Source organism: Protopterus annectens, chromosome 6.part1, assembly GCF_019279795.1.
Source record: "Protopterus annectens isolate FY-2018-M chromosome 6.part1, PAN1.0, whole genome shotgun sequence".
Classification (NCBI taxonomy): domain Eukaryota; kingdom Metazoa; phylum Chordata; order Ceratodontiformes; family Protopteridae; genus Protopterus; species Protopterus annectens.
Genome location: NC_056738.1, coordinates 402,351,817 through 402,365,186, shown reverse-complemented (window position 1 = coordinate 402,365,186; position 13,370 = coordinate 402,351,817). Strand labels below are relative to the sequence as shown.

Genomic DNA, 13,370 nt, shown 5'->3' with positions numbered 1-13,370 from the left:
AAAACCTTCTATATCGCCCACCTGATCATGAAGGGATTCACATCTAGATCAAGGGAGGTCATCGTCCCCTGTACTCATCACTCATTAGACCTATGATTGAGTACAATGCCCGTTCGAATGTATCTGACCAGACACCTGCTGCAGCTTGAAAGGCCCCAAAGTTCCTCACCAAAAGGATAAAGGGTCTCAAAAATATGTCTTATGCTGCCCGACTGAAAGAACTCCAGCTCTATTCAGTCTCATACCGCTTGCTCAGAGGTGACCTGTGCCTGACATATAAGGCCATGTCAAACCCAGATTTGATGAATATGCTTCACCTCAAAAAATCTAGATCCCTCAGAACCACAAGGGCGGGAGACTTAAACCTTGACACGGTTATAAATAGAACGTGCTGGAGGGACAGATTCATCACCCAGAGACTCCCTATGCTGTGGAACAAAATCCCGGTACATATGAGGCAGAGCACCTCTTTGACCTTGTTCAAGAGGAATCTTGACCAATGGATGGGAGATGGGCTAGGCTTATAAATGCCCTTGGGCAGATAGCCTAGTATGAACCTATGAAAGATTGGGTAAGAAGGCCTGTACGTCAGCCACCTTGGCTTTCAGGGTCATCAATTATCAGACACATGAATAAGCATTCCTTAGAGCTTTTGTCTCCAGCATCTAGTGCCATTGTTGCTCTTCCAGATTCAGAAGGAAATACCTTCGCTCCATCTATCCTGGGAACTTCTTCCAAGTGGCACGACATTCTGTTAAATGCAGCTATGATGCTGTGGAGGCTTGTGCCAGGGCAGCTGCTACTAGTACAGTACTTAGATTTTCCTGGCTCAGGTTGCAGCCCCTCCAGGATGACTGCAAATCTAAATTAATGGATGCACCATTAGACAATTCAACCTTACTTGGTAAGGCAGCAGTCCCGCTGTTTAAGCCCTGTAGGAAAAAGTTAAGGAGTTGAAATATATCCTGGTTTCTCCTGTGCCCAGGTTTCATATCAATTTCCCTTCTAAACCTGTTTTCATTTATAGCTGCACCCAGCACTCCGATAAGTCTTCCAGAGGAGCCAATAGAAAGAAGCCTAGGGGTTCACAGCCACCCTCATAACAAAGGCTGTCCTTTCTTAACAAAGCAGGTAGTCTGCGACTACCCTGCAGATGTCTGTCTTTCCCCTTGCCTTTCAGATGCTCACAGCGTCTAGGAAAGCATCACCCAAGACACATGGGTTCTTTCCATGATCATAAAAGGTTTTCATGGTTTGACACTCCACCCCCACCTTCATAGGCCTCTCTCCACCACCTTGTGAGCAGCTGCTCCTCTTCCCAGAGCTCTTTGGGGAGCTTTGGTCACAGGGCTCTATTCAAAAGATTCCTCAAACTTCAAGAGGGAAAGACTTCTATTCAAGAATGTTTTTAGTGCCCAGAAAGGATGGCCCCAGGAGACCAAGCCTGGATTTATCCCATCTCAACACCTTATTAAAGGTTCCTTCCTTCAGAATGTTGACACTCTAAACTCGTCTCCTTCCACAAAGATACATGGCATCCCTAGATATAAAAGATGCCTACCTTCACATCTGCAGTCACCCTATGTTCAGGAAATTTAGTTTTCTGTGGGTTCCTGGCATTTTCAGTTCTCTGCCTTGCCCTTGGGTCTTTCTGCAACAGAGTATTCACAAAATGCCTGGCTCTAGTGTTTTCACAATGCAGGCTTTTGGGCATCCAGATTTTTCCATACCTGGACGACCTGCTCTTACAGGCCCCAACTTGCCACACTCTACACCAAAACCTGGAGACCACCATTTCCTTCCTGGAAAAACTGAAATTCGCCATCAACTGCAGGAAGTCTATCTTCACCCCTTCACAGGGCCACATTTTCCTGGGTTGTCGAATCCAGATAAACATAATGAGTGTGTCACTTCACTTCAGAAGGTGCAGGACCTTCAGTTTTTCTTTCACTCCTTTCTTCCCTTGACTCAAATCACCCCAGGGAGTTGCTCAGTGTGCAGGGATTCATGGCTTCCATCATTCCAATGGTACTGATGACAAAACTTAATATGAGGAAATTCCAGTGGTTCCTCAAGTTGGTGTGGACCCATTTTCACCCACTAGAATACAAAGTCCCCCTCATTTCTTGCCTAAAACAGGAACTGCTCTAGTGAATCTAAAGGGTAGACAGAAATCCAGGACCCATCCCTGCATCCTCTCACCCCAGTCTTAGAACTCTAAACAGATGCATTGTCCTTGGACAAAATTAAAATTTCAGGGAATTTGGTTCTTCCTCCCAAAAAACAGAACACATCAACATCTGGGAAATGCAAGCATTGCTACTAACTCTACATTCATTCCACCCTCTTTGCCCTGGCCCTCTGACTGTTGACAGACAGCACGGCAGTCCTCTGGTGTGCGAATAAGTGGGGGGAGGGGACAAAGTCCCATCTCATTTGCAGGTTGGCTGTATTGTTATGGGAATTTCTTGCCTAGTACCACATGACTATTCAGGCAGTGTACATTCCCTCCAAAAAGAATCTCGTGGCAGACTCCCTAAGCAGGTCCCTGACTCAATCCCATGAATGGATGCTTCACAGGGATATGCTCCTGGACATAGTCCACCAATGGGGTATTCCTTAAATAGATTTATGTGCCTCCCCTCTGAACAGACAACTTCCAAAATTTTGTGCCTGAGTCCCAAGTCCTCTGGATAGGAAGGTAGAAGCCCACTCCTCTTCTTGGAAGGGGTTGTTTCTGTATGCAATCCCTCTCCTTCCTCTGATACCAAAGTTCCTGTTCAAGATTTGACAGGACCAACCAAAATTCTTGCTGGTGGCCAAGACAGCACTGGATGTCCTTCAAGGATGCATCTGCAGTCCTAACATATGGGTTGTCCTGCCTCAGGCAGCCCTTCGGTCGGCCGGATTCCAAAGTCTGGGTCCGGCCTCGGCTGATGTCGCACTTCACCCGACGTCATAGCTGCTGTGAATTGGGTATAAAGGCATCAGCCGACGCCACTTTCCTCAGTCTTTCTTGCCGCGCGGTGCCCGAAGCAGAAGCTGTTCGCAAGTGCCGGTCGGTCAGATCCAGAGATTTCTACTACCGAAGACTTCTAAAAAGTTAAGTACCCCGTTGGGGACTCTTTCTTGCCTCAGCCGATGTCAGAAAAAGTAAATAATTGTTTAACTTGTGGGAAACAAATACCTCATAAGGATTTCCACTCTTACTGCCTTCCTTGCTTAGGCCCAGACCACGACGTAGCAGCTTGTCTAGCCTGTGCTTCCTTCAACCGACTAACTCTTAGACGTCGGTCGGAGTTTGCAGAGGAGTTTTTCGGTCCCGCTTTTGCTTACAAAATGCTGTCGGAGACTCCGACTTCACAATTAGCTAAAAAGCGTAAGGAAAAGGACCGACACTCGTAGTCCGCGGTTTCGGCCGAAACCACGGTTAAGCCAACCGCGAGTGTCTCGGTTTCGGCTGAAACAGAGTCCTCTGTTCTTTCTTCGGCTGAAAGCATGCCTCCGATAGCCGAGGCCTCACACAGCATGGCTGAATCTGCTACTGAAATTTCTCCTGCTGTAGGCTGCATATGAGAAAGTTGCAATGGTACCTAAGGAATGTATGGTCTCAACACAAGCACAGTCTAGAAGCCCAGATTCCAATAATACCATGCCTGAAACAAGAATTCCTGTGGTGGGCTCAGGCCTGTCAGTTGAACAGAGGACTGCCTTTCCACAAACCTCACCCAAGCCAGACTATCACCACGGACGCTTCAGACCTAGGCTGGGGGCACACATGGTGGGCAAGTGTATACAAGGCCTATGGACACAAGACCAGCTGAACCTACACATAAATCAAAAAGAGATGCTGGCAGTGAAACAGGCACTGCAGACATTCAGACCTTTTCTCCAACAGGGTCATTTGCTGATAAGGACGGACAACACCACAGTCATGTGGTATATCAACAAACAGGGAGGCACGCACTCATATCCTCTATGCCGGATGGCAATGGACTTGTGAAATGTGGCTCTGAACCTCAACATTCAACTCCAGGCAAAATTTGTGCCAGGAAAAGACAATATACTAGCAGACACCTTAAGCAGAACTACCACGGATGCCCACGAATGGATGCTGCATCCAGACATTTTCAAAACCATTACGAAAAAATGGGGACTACCAGAAATAGACCTGTTCGCATCCCCACACAACCACCAATTGAGGAAATTCTGCACAAGGACATATCACCCACTTGCTTGGAAGGTGGGCTCCCTATCCTTCAGTTGGGAAAACCTGATGGCATATGCATTCCCACCTCTTCCTTTGATGCACAAAGTGCTACTGAAGATCAAAGAAGATCATCCAAGGATCATCCTGATAGCTCCAGACTGGCCGAGGCAGCATTGGTACCCGCTACTGAGGAGCATGGTTCGGACACACGCATGGCCTCTACCTCTAGTTCCTTTACTGCTAACACAGAACAACTACAAGATCCTACATCCAAACTTGAAAACACTACAGCTAGCTGCTTGGAATATTACATAAAGCAAAATAACCCAGATTTATCTCAGAGGGTTAAAGACATAATCCTGAAGGCTCGCAGACCCTCCACAAGGAAGACTTATTCAGCCAAATGGAAAAGATACCTCATTTGGAGTGCAGCAAAAGGAGAAAATGTATCTTTAGCAAACATAGCTAACATCCTGGAATACTTAGCAGAGCTTTTCCACAATGGCCTATCTTACTCCTCCATTAAGATTCATGCATCAGCAATTTCAGCAGAATACAACATGGATCCTCCAGTCTTCTCTCATCCTCTTCTCAGGCAGTTTCTGAGAGGAATTAAAAATGTAAAGCCTCCAAGGAAGCCACCTTTGCCTACATGGGATCTTAACTTTGTGTTGGAAAAGTTAACTCTTTCCCCTTTCGAACCAGCAGCAACAGCAGAATTACAATTCTTATCTTGGAAAACTGCTTTCCTGCTTGCAATCACTTCAGCAAGAAGGGTTTCTGAATTACAGGCATTAATGGCAGTACAGCCCTTCCTTATCTTCCATCAGGATAGAGTGTCCTTGAGAACTAACCCTACTTTTATGCCAAAAGTGGTCTCCAGGGTATCATTGAACCAAGCAATCCATCTACCAACATTCTTCCCCAACCCACAGAACAGGGGGGAAAGACTATTACATACCTTGGATGTACACAGACAATTGCGCTACTATCTGGACAGAACCAAGACCAGCAGAAAAACTGACCAGCTTCTAGTAGCATATGCAACAGGAATGGAAGGAAAAGCAATTTCAAAACAGACAATCTCAAAATGGATAGGAAATTGCATTAGATTTTGTTACTCTTTTCATGGAAAGACAACTCCAGAAAACATCAGACCTCACTCCACAAGAGCTACAGCCACTACCACAGCTTTCCTCAGGAGTGGCTACCAAAGACATTTTAGAAGCTGCTACTTGGAGCTCCGTGCATACATTTGCCAAGTATTATAATCTACCTTTATACTCCAGATCCCGAGCAGGTTTTGCAACTGCTGTTTTGCAAGGGATCTTAGCTACACCATAATCATCTTAGTGCCTCCTCCCCCAGTTTGGCTATGGTATTCTACCCATATGTTAGGACTGCAGATGCATCCTTGAAGGACATAGTACAGTTTTGTACCTACCATAAATGTAGATGTCCGAGAGGTATGCATCTGCAGTCCAGGATTACCCACCCTCCTTCCCCTCTGTGGTACTCCTAGGGTATTTGCCCATCTTGTAGCTAGCTGGGGGAATCTATTATGGTGTATTTGTTTGTATATATGTATATACATGTTTATATTGTTTGCTCTCTACTGTTTGGAATCATTTGCATTTATCCAAATTTAGCCTTCCTAGAGGGCACCTGGCATCTGGGGCAAGAAACACTGAGGAAAGTGGCGTCGGCTGATGCCTTTATACCCAATTCACAGCAGCTATGATGTCTGGTGAAGTGCGACATCAGCCGAGGCAGGACCCAGACTTTGGAATCCGGCCGACCGAAGGGCTGCCTGAGGCAGGACAAACCCATATGTTAGGACTGCAGATGCATACCTCTCGGACATCTACATTTATGGTAGGTACAAAACTGTACTTTCCCCCTCCCAACATTTAGCCAAGGGCCATCACCACAAGTTATCCCGCAGGGTGGACTTGCACAAAAGAAAGAATCCCGGATACATCCATGTGTCAGTGCTGCAGCTGATACTGTGGGTGATAGGATTCTAATCCCCTTCAGACACCTATTTTCAGAGAAAGTGCTCAGGGTTTTTCAGGAGGCCAGAAAACCCAATACCAGAAAAATCTTGTTTCCAAGTAGAAAAAGGTTTTCACTCTGGTGTCTCTCGAAGAACCAAGACCCATTGACAGTGAGAATCCCAGTGGTTCTGTCTTGTGTGACTTGCTGTCTTGCTGGCTTAGTTTATTCTTTTAAGCATGTCAGCTGTTTGTCTGTCTCTGTCTCCCCCTTTAGAGTCAAAATTTGAAGTGAAGCAATCCTTTAAGGGTTTCCTTCACATTAGGCCTCCCAGGCAACCTGTTCCTCCTCCTTGGGACCTTCATTTTCTTCTAGAAAACTTGACCCTGGCCCCCTTTTGAGCCTACATCTTTGGCCTCCCTCAAACATTGCTCATGGGAAACTGTTTTACCACCGGCCTTGACTTCAGCCGGAAGAGTGTCAGCTACAAGCCCCTATGGCGGTGCCCCTTTAATTGGTCTTTCATTCTTTCGTAAGGTCAGGGTATCCTTGAGAACAAATCCTTTTTTATGCCTAAGTGGTTAATGAGTTATCCCTTAAGCAGTTCATTCAGTTACATACCCTTTTCCCCAAAGACCACAGTAAAAAGGTACTACATTCCTTGGATGTACACAGGCAAAACCTGTCAGAAAATCTGATCAGCTATTTGTGAACGTTCATCCTATGGCTCTGGGTTTACCTGTTTCCAAGCAAAATATTTCCTCTTGGATTTCAAAGACTATTTGCCTTTGTTGCACACTCATGGAAAGAGCCTCTCTTCACCCGTGAATGCCCACTGTACCAGGGCTTTGGCTTCCTCTAAGGCATTCTTCAAGGGCTTTGATAGTGGCGCCATCCTGGAAGCAGCCACCTGGTCTTCATACCTTTACCAGACTGGATACCATCTCCAGATCTGGATTTGCCAAAGCCATTTTACATGGGTTCATTGAGAGCTCCTCTGCTCCTCCCTTCCTCCTTGAGCTTTGGCACTCCATCAGGTTGAGTACTGCAGCAAGTGAATAGAAAGACACAGAGTAGTTGTGTAAAATCTTACCATAACCATAGATTTTCTCTTCACTACTGCAGTATTCTGTCCCACCCCCCTGGTCTGTTTTGCTTGGATGTACTGACCTTTTATATCCTTAGTCTGGCATTCTTCCTGGGACATTGAATTCTGGGAATGGTACGCGTGTACATTGCTTTTTTGGCCTATGTCCAAGTGCAGCCTACGTGCGACATCCCACGTACCCTACAGTAGTATAAGACTTTTGTGTACTGGCCAATGTTGGGTCGGCTTCAGGGGGGAAGATCCCCAAGGTTGAGTACTGCAGCAGTGAAGAGAAGGACATCTATAGTTATGGTAAGATTTTAACCAACTCTTCTTTCCACACACAAGGGGCAATTTAGGAAGGTCTCCTTAGAGTCCCATTACGATAGATGTGCTAGACTACCTGTGGCAATGGGATGAGGAGCCCCTTCCCTGCAAGTAACTGTGAAAGGAAGAGCACAAGCTGGGGTACAGTTCACCGTCATGACTCCCTGAATGATGGCCCCTTCATACAACCCTTGCCTCTGTTCCTCTATTGGGTACAGGGGAAACAAATAGGTTTGAATTCTGTTTGAGGAGGCTCGATGCTCTGCATGCACATCAGGGGGAAAAAATTCTCATTTTCTTAAAGTGATAGTTTAAAATTATAATGATTATGTATGCCTTTACCTTTTAACTAGTATGCACATACACGTTTAGACTTGAATGGAGAGAGATGTTGCAGTATACAACTGTTGTAACATTTGATCATTTTTTACATTTATGCTGGTTTTTTTAGATGTATTTTGAGTTAACATTTGAAACAACCTTTGTGTATTGTATACAATGTCTTTCTTTGCTGTTCATTAAAAAATGTATTTATTTATTTAACAGCTGCATCAACTACTACTACAACTGGAACTGCATCTATTCCACCTTGGCAGCAGCAACAAGGAGCCTCTGCAAATTCCTCACCAGCACCACCACCTCAGATGCAAGGAACTCCTTCAATGGTTCCTCCACCACCTGGTGTGCAGCCTCCACTGCCTCCAGGGGCCCCACCACCTCCACCACCACCCCCTGGTTCCACTGGCATGTTGTTTGCCCCTCCACCTCCACCGCCTCCACCCCCCATGGACCCTTCTAACTTTGTTACAATGATGGGGATGGGTGTACCAGCGATGCCACCCTATGGCATGCCTCCTGCACCACCACCACCACCACCACAGAGCTAATCAGCCTGATTTTATTTTTTATTTTTTTTTTACTCTTTACAGTATGTTATTTTTGTTTAACATAAATTGTAGCTGTGTTGCTTTAATGTACGGAATTTCACCATATGGAGCCACAAATGCAAATGACATGTATATGTTCTACATCTTGGGATTTTTTGAATTCTTTGCATTAAGACTGATAAAAATTGAATATATTTTAAAACTGGCTAAATTTATTCTTTATAATTCAACCTGGAATAGCTTGACATTTTAAAATGTTTTGCGTACCTTTTCTGAAGACTGCTCATTAGTGTTAGGGATGTAATGATGTAGAATGTAGTACCTGGTTTAGTCTGAAATCCTTAAGTGGCTCCATATTATATAAATAATATGCTTTTGGAGGCAACAAACAGTGGTGGATTTTAACTGCCATCAATGCACTTGTAACATTGCAAGACATAATGTTTCCCTGAAGTAGGATGTATAGTTTGAGTAATGTTTAGCAGTAGCACTGGCACAGCGTACATCTTCCTGAAAGGAATTACCTTGATGACAAAATAGGCCCAAAATAGTTTCACTGGTTTGTTACAGCAGTGTTAATCTGCTGGTACTGCTATTTGCAAACTGTTGATAGACTTTTCTCATCTTTAGTATCAGATTTGTAAACATTGTAGAATTGTGAAAAAATGTACACAATTTCTTAGTACTTGAGTTTCCAATATTCCTAAACATATAAGAGAGGAAGATGCCATAGTTGCTTTGGATATTTCATTGGTCTGAAAAAGACCTTGTGTGTTACAGTTTGAGTGTTTTAAATTTTTAATGAAAGTAATATGTGCTTTGAAAATTTTTGGATTGTATGGCTATTACATCACCCATTGCAATCCCATTAACTTGGTCTAAACTTTCAGTAAAATTTGCCAGCCAGAATTTTCATGTTGGAAACGGCCAATCCTACGTATCGTCATTGACATATTTTTCTGAAGAGAATAAGCCGAACAGAAGTGGGTGGTGTAGCATTGTCGTCCATACGTGATCTTTGCACTCATTTCTGCTTTACCAGTAAAACTCAAGTAAGAGAAAAGGTGATATTTCATTCTTGCGGTTTCTTCTGCATGTCATTTGAACATTTTAGTGAGTAGTTAAATGTAAGAGTTAAATGTTGCCTCCAGTTTGAAATGAGGTAATTTGACCTTGCTTACTTAAAGTACATCTTTATTTTTATACTGAGCTCAGTGTAGGTGTGTTGATCATAAACGAATGCTAGTTTTCATCCACTTTTAATTTCTAATTTTCTGTATTATAATATAAATTAAAGGGGATGTTTCTCTTACAGTATTTGTAGTTTAATTTGGAGTATGTAGTCAGGATGTTGTATTAGTTTAAAGTGCTTGCAGCAGTGCATATTGGTCCAGTCCTAACAGCTCAGCATCTGAACCACATTGAAACTTTTGCAGCAGCAGTTTGCATAAATTTGTTTGCAATTTTGTTAACATCATTTGTTACAGTTGTATCTGGTTATGTTGTCCTTTTCTTGCCTTCATTCTTTACTGCTTGGGTTTGGAAACAATTATCGGTCCGGACTCTATTTATACAGAAGCTCAAGGACTTCCACTGGCTTGTGGCTGTAGCCCTATCCCATCATGCTTTGGGAAAATTACCCAGGTCTCGTTTGCCGCTAAACAAGATTGGGTGCTTCCATTCAGGCTCTGGCTAAGTGGACACTTTTTTTCTTTTACTAATTGTTAAAACATTATCAAAATTGTCCCTTTTACTGCTGTTTAAGTATTTACAATATTAGTAGTTCTTTGCTAGTTGGAGTGCTCGCTTTGCTATTGGTTGTTTTTTCTTGTTCATAGGTAGGTACTAGGCTTTCGGCCCTAAGGCCCATACAAGCCTAGCCAAAAAATGTACCCTGGCTTTCGCCACCCAAGAAAATTATTTTCCTGTGCCCCTGTCGAGCAGAGCCACAGAACTGATCCCAGGAATTTCCATTTCCCATCCAATCATCAAGATTTTTCTTGAAGAGTGCTAATGAGGAGCTCTGTTTGACATAGGTAGTCTGTTCCAGAGTATGGGAAGTCTCTGGGACAGGAATCTATCCCTCCAGCATGATGTTCATCGTGCATACAGCTGCAGTCATAACTGATGGGTTCTCCTGCCGTCAGGCGGGTCCTCAGTCTGCCGAATTCCAAAGTCTAGGTCCGGTGTCGGTTGTCGTCGCTTCTTCCCTGACATCAGTGCGACAGGGGTATAAAGGAACCAGCTGACGCCATTTTCTTCAGTCTTTCTTGCCGCGCGGTGCCCGAAGCAGAAGCAGTTCGCAAGTGCTGGTCGGCCAGCTCCTGAGATTACGAAAATTTGGAAACCGAAGTCTTCTTGAAAGCTAAGTACCCCGTTGGGGAGACTTTTCTTGCCTCAGACCGATGTCAGACAAAGCTAATAATTGTATTTCTTGTGGGAAGCAAATACCGCATAAGGATTTCCATTCCCTCTGTATACCTTGTTTAGGCCCAGACCACGACGTCTCGGTCTGTCGCTTTTGTGCTACATTCAACAAACGCACCATTAAGCGTCGGGCGGAGTTCGCCCAGCATTATTTTGGGAAAGCATTTAACTATATTATGTCGTCGGATACTCCGACTCCAGTTTTGTCTAAAAAAACGCAAAGATAAGGACCGACACACGAGGTTTGCGGCCTCTACAGACACCACGCCAAAGTCGACTACACGTGCTCCGGTTCTCAGCGAGGCGCCTACGCAGCCCCTGACTACCAACGACACTTCTTTGACGGTGTCTCCTGTGCCCTCGGCCCACACCCCGACTACAGATACCGAAGCCACTCTTGGCGTTGAAACTCAGAATGTGGACAGGTCCACCTCCACTCAAGGTGTCTTCAGACCTTCCTCCTCTTTCTCCATCAAGGCTTTCACCAAGTCTAAAGCAACCATGCACTCTGAGACCAGCTACGCAGGGCCCATCTCCAGGCCCCATGCCTAAGAAACAGATGCTTAAAATGGCTGAGGATTTAATTACTCATATCAGAGGTTCTCAGCCCCCACCAGACAAAAGGCCCAGAGTGGAGGAAGATTCCCCCTTCTCTGATCAGGGCTCCATTATTTCAGAGCACTCTGATGATCAGGAGCATTCTTACTCCCCTTTTGAAGATTCTGATGCGGAGGAGTCCATCCCTTCTGTATCCCCCCCCTGAGGATTACTCATTTGGGGAAACTTTGCATACCTTAAGGGAACACTTCCACTGGGAAGGCTAAGATTATTCAGATTCCAAGAAAAGGCTTAGGGAATTTCTCTTGCTACCTCAGCACAGGCCTCTGGCTGTACCTCCTGTCTTGGACATCCTAGATGATGTTTACTCGGAGGCTGCCTTAACCCGGACTCTCTACCTCCAGCTCCTGTTAAGCCTGACAGGTACTACAGGGTTCCTGACTCGCACCAATTTCTATACAAAATCCATGCTGCTGACCCAGAAACCATCTCACAGGGCCCCAAGGGAGTTAAGGCCTCCATTGCTAAAAATCCATTACCTTCCGAGAGAGATTCCAGATCCTTAGAAAGGTGGGGAAAAAAGGTATATACTTCGGCTACCTTAACCATGAGGGCCTTAAACTGTCAGTTCCATATGCTAAAATACCAACAGTTTTTGTTATCACAATTGAAAAGTAAAATGTCACAACCTGAACAACCAGACTTGAAGGAGTTGCAGGATTTGATGCATAGTGCAGAACAAGTGGTTAAGCATACCTTACAAATGTGGTTTTGATGCTCTTGAGGCCTCATGTAGAGCTGCTGTTACAGGTTCAGTCATACGTAGGCATGCCTGGCTCAAGGAACAAGCCTTGCCTGATCATGTCAAAGCTAAATTACTAGACGCCACTCTTCAAAAGGATGTACTATTTGGTGCTAATGCTGAGGAGGTATTAAGGAAAATGGAGGAAAAGGCTAAATCAATGCAAACTGTGAAAGATTTTCTACAGGTACAACCCCCATGTTTTAGTAGAAATTGGCCTTCCAAAAACTGGTCCTTTCCTGCCACGGACAGACCCCAAAGAGGCAGATACAGGTGCCCGAGGGGCAGAGGACAATCCCAAGGATCGTTTAGAGGCAGACAATGGCAAGCTCCTACACAAAGAGGTGGTGAGGACAACTCGCAATCTTTCAGAAAGCAAATACAATGACTTTCCCCTTTGCATGCCAACCAAGTCTCAAATGGCAGCCCCCTTAGGAGGAAAGCTGGCATTATTTTAAAAAAATTGGCATATTGTCACAAAGGACAAATGGATCCTGGACATTATAAACAGAGGCTACAAATTCCATTTTCACGCCCTTCCAAAAATGAGAGGCATGCCAAACCTGCCACACAATTAAAGGGCAGAGGCACAAAGGCAAATTACAGATCTCATAAACATGAAAGCTATTCGAGGTACCTACGCACGAACAAGGTCAAGGTTTTTATTCCAAGCTATTTCTGGTACCAAGGAAGGGAAAAGATTGGAGACCTATTTTGGACCTATCCATCCTAAACACATTTCTACTCGTACCAAAATTCAAGATGCTCACTCTACAGCAACTTCTTCCCATGCTGGGCAAGGAGTCTTGGCTCGTAACATTGGACCTCAAGGAGGCATACCTGCATGTCCCAATCAGACAAAATTGCAGAAGGTACCTCAGATTTCTTGCGGTTTCAACCCATTATCAATTCTCTGCATTGTCCTTTGGCTTATCTACTGCGCCCAGAGTATTCACGAAATGCCTGGCATCAGTAATTGCCTACTGCAGACTTCAAGGGATACAAATATACCTCTATTTGGACGACTGCCTGATCCAAGCGGACAGCAAGCACATTCTTCTGAAACATCTGGCTTAT

General features: G+C 44.6%; 1 protein-coding gene across 2 annotated transcripts in view; it reads left to right on the top strand.

Annotated features, from left to right (window-relative positions):
* SF1 (splicing factor 1) overlaps positions 1 to 9,818 on the top strand; it is a 1,552,458-nt gene extending 1,542,640 nt beyond the window's left edge. For both annotated transcript variants that reach the window (XM_044075820.1, XM_044075819.1), the window contains exon 13: positions 8,166 to 9,818. In XM_044075820.1, coding sequence (XP_043931755.1) covers positions 8,166 to 8,506 — 341 coding nt within the window. In that variant the 3' untranslated portion in view covers positions 8,507 to 9,818. The remainder of the gene's footprint in view (positions 1 to 8,165) is intronic.
* Positions 9,819 to 13,370: the final 3,552 nt, after the last annotated feature.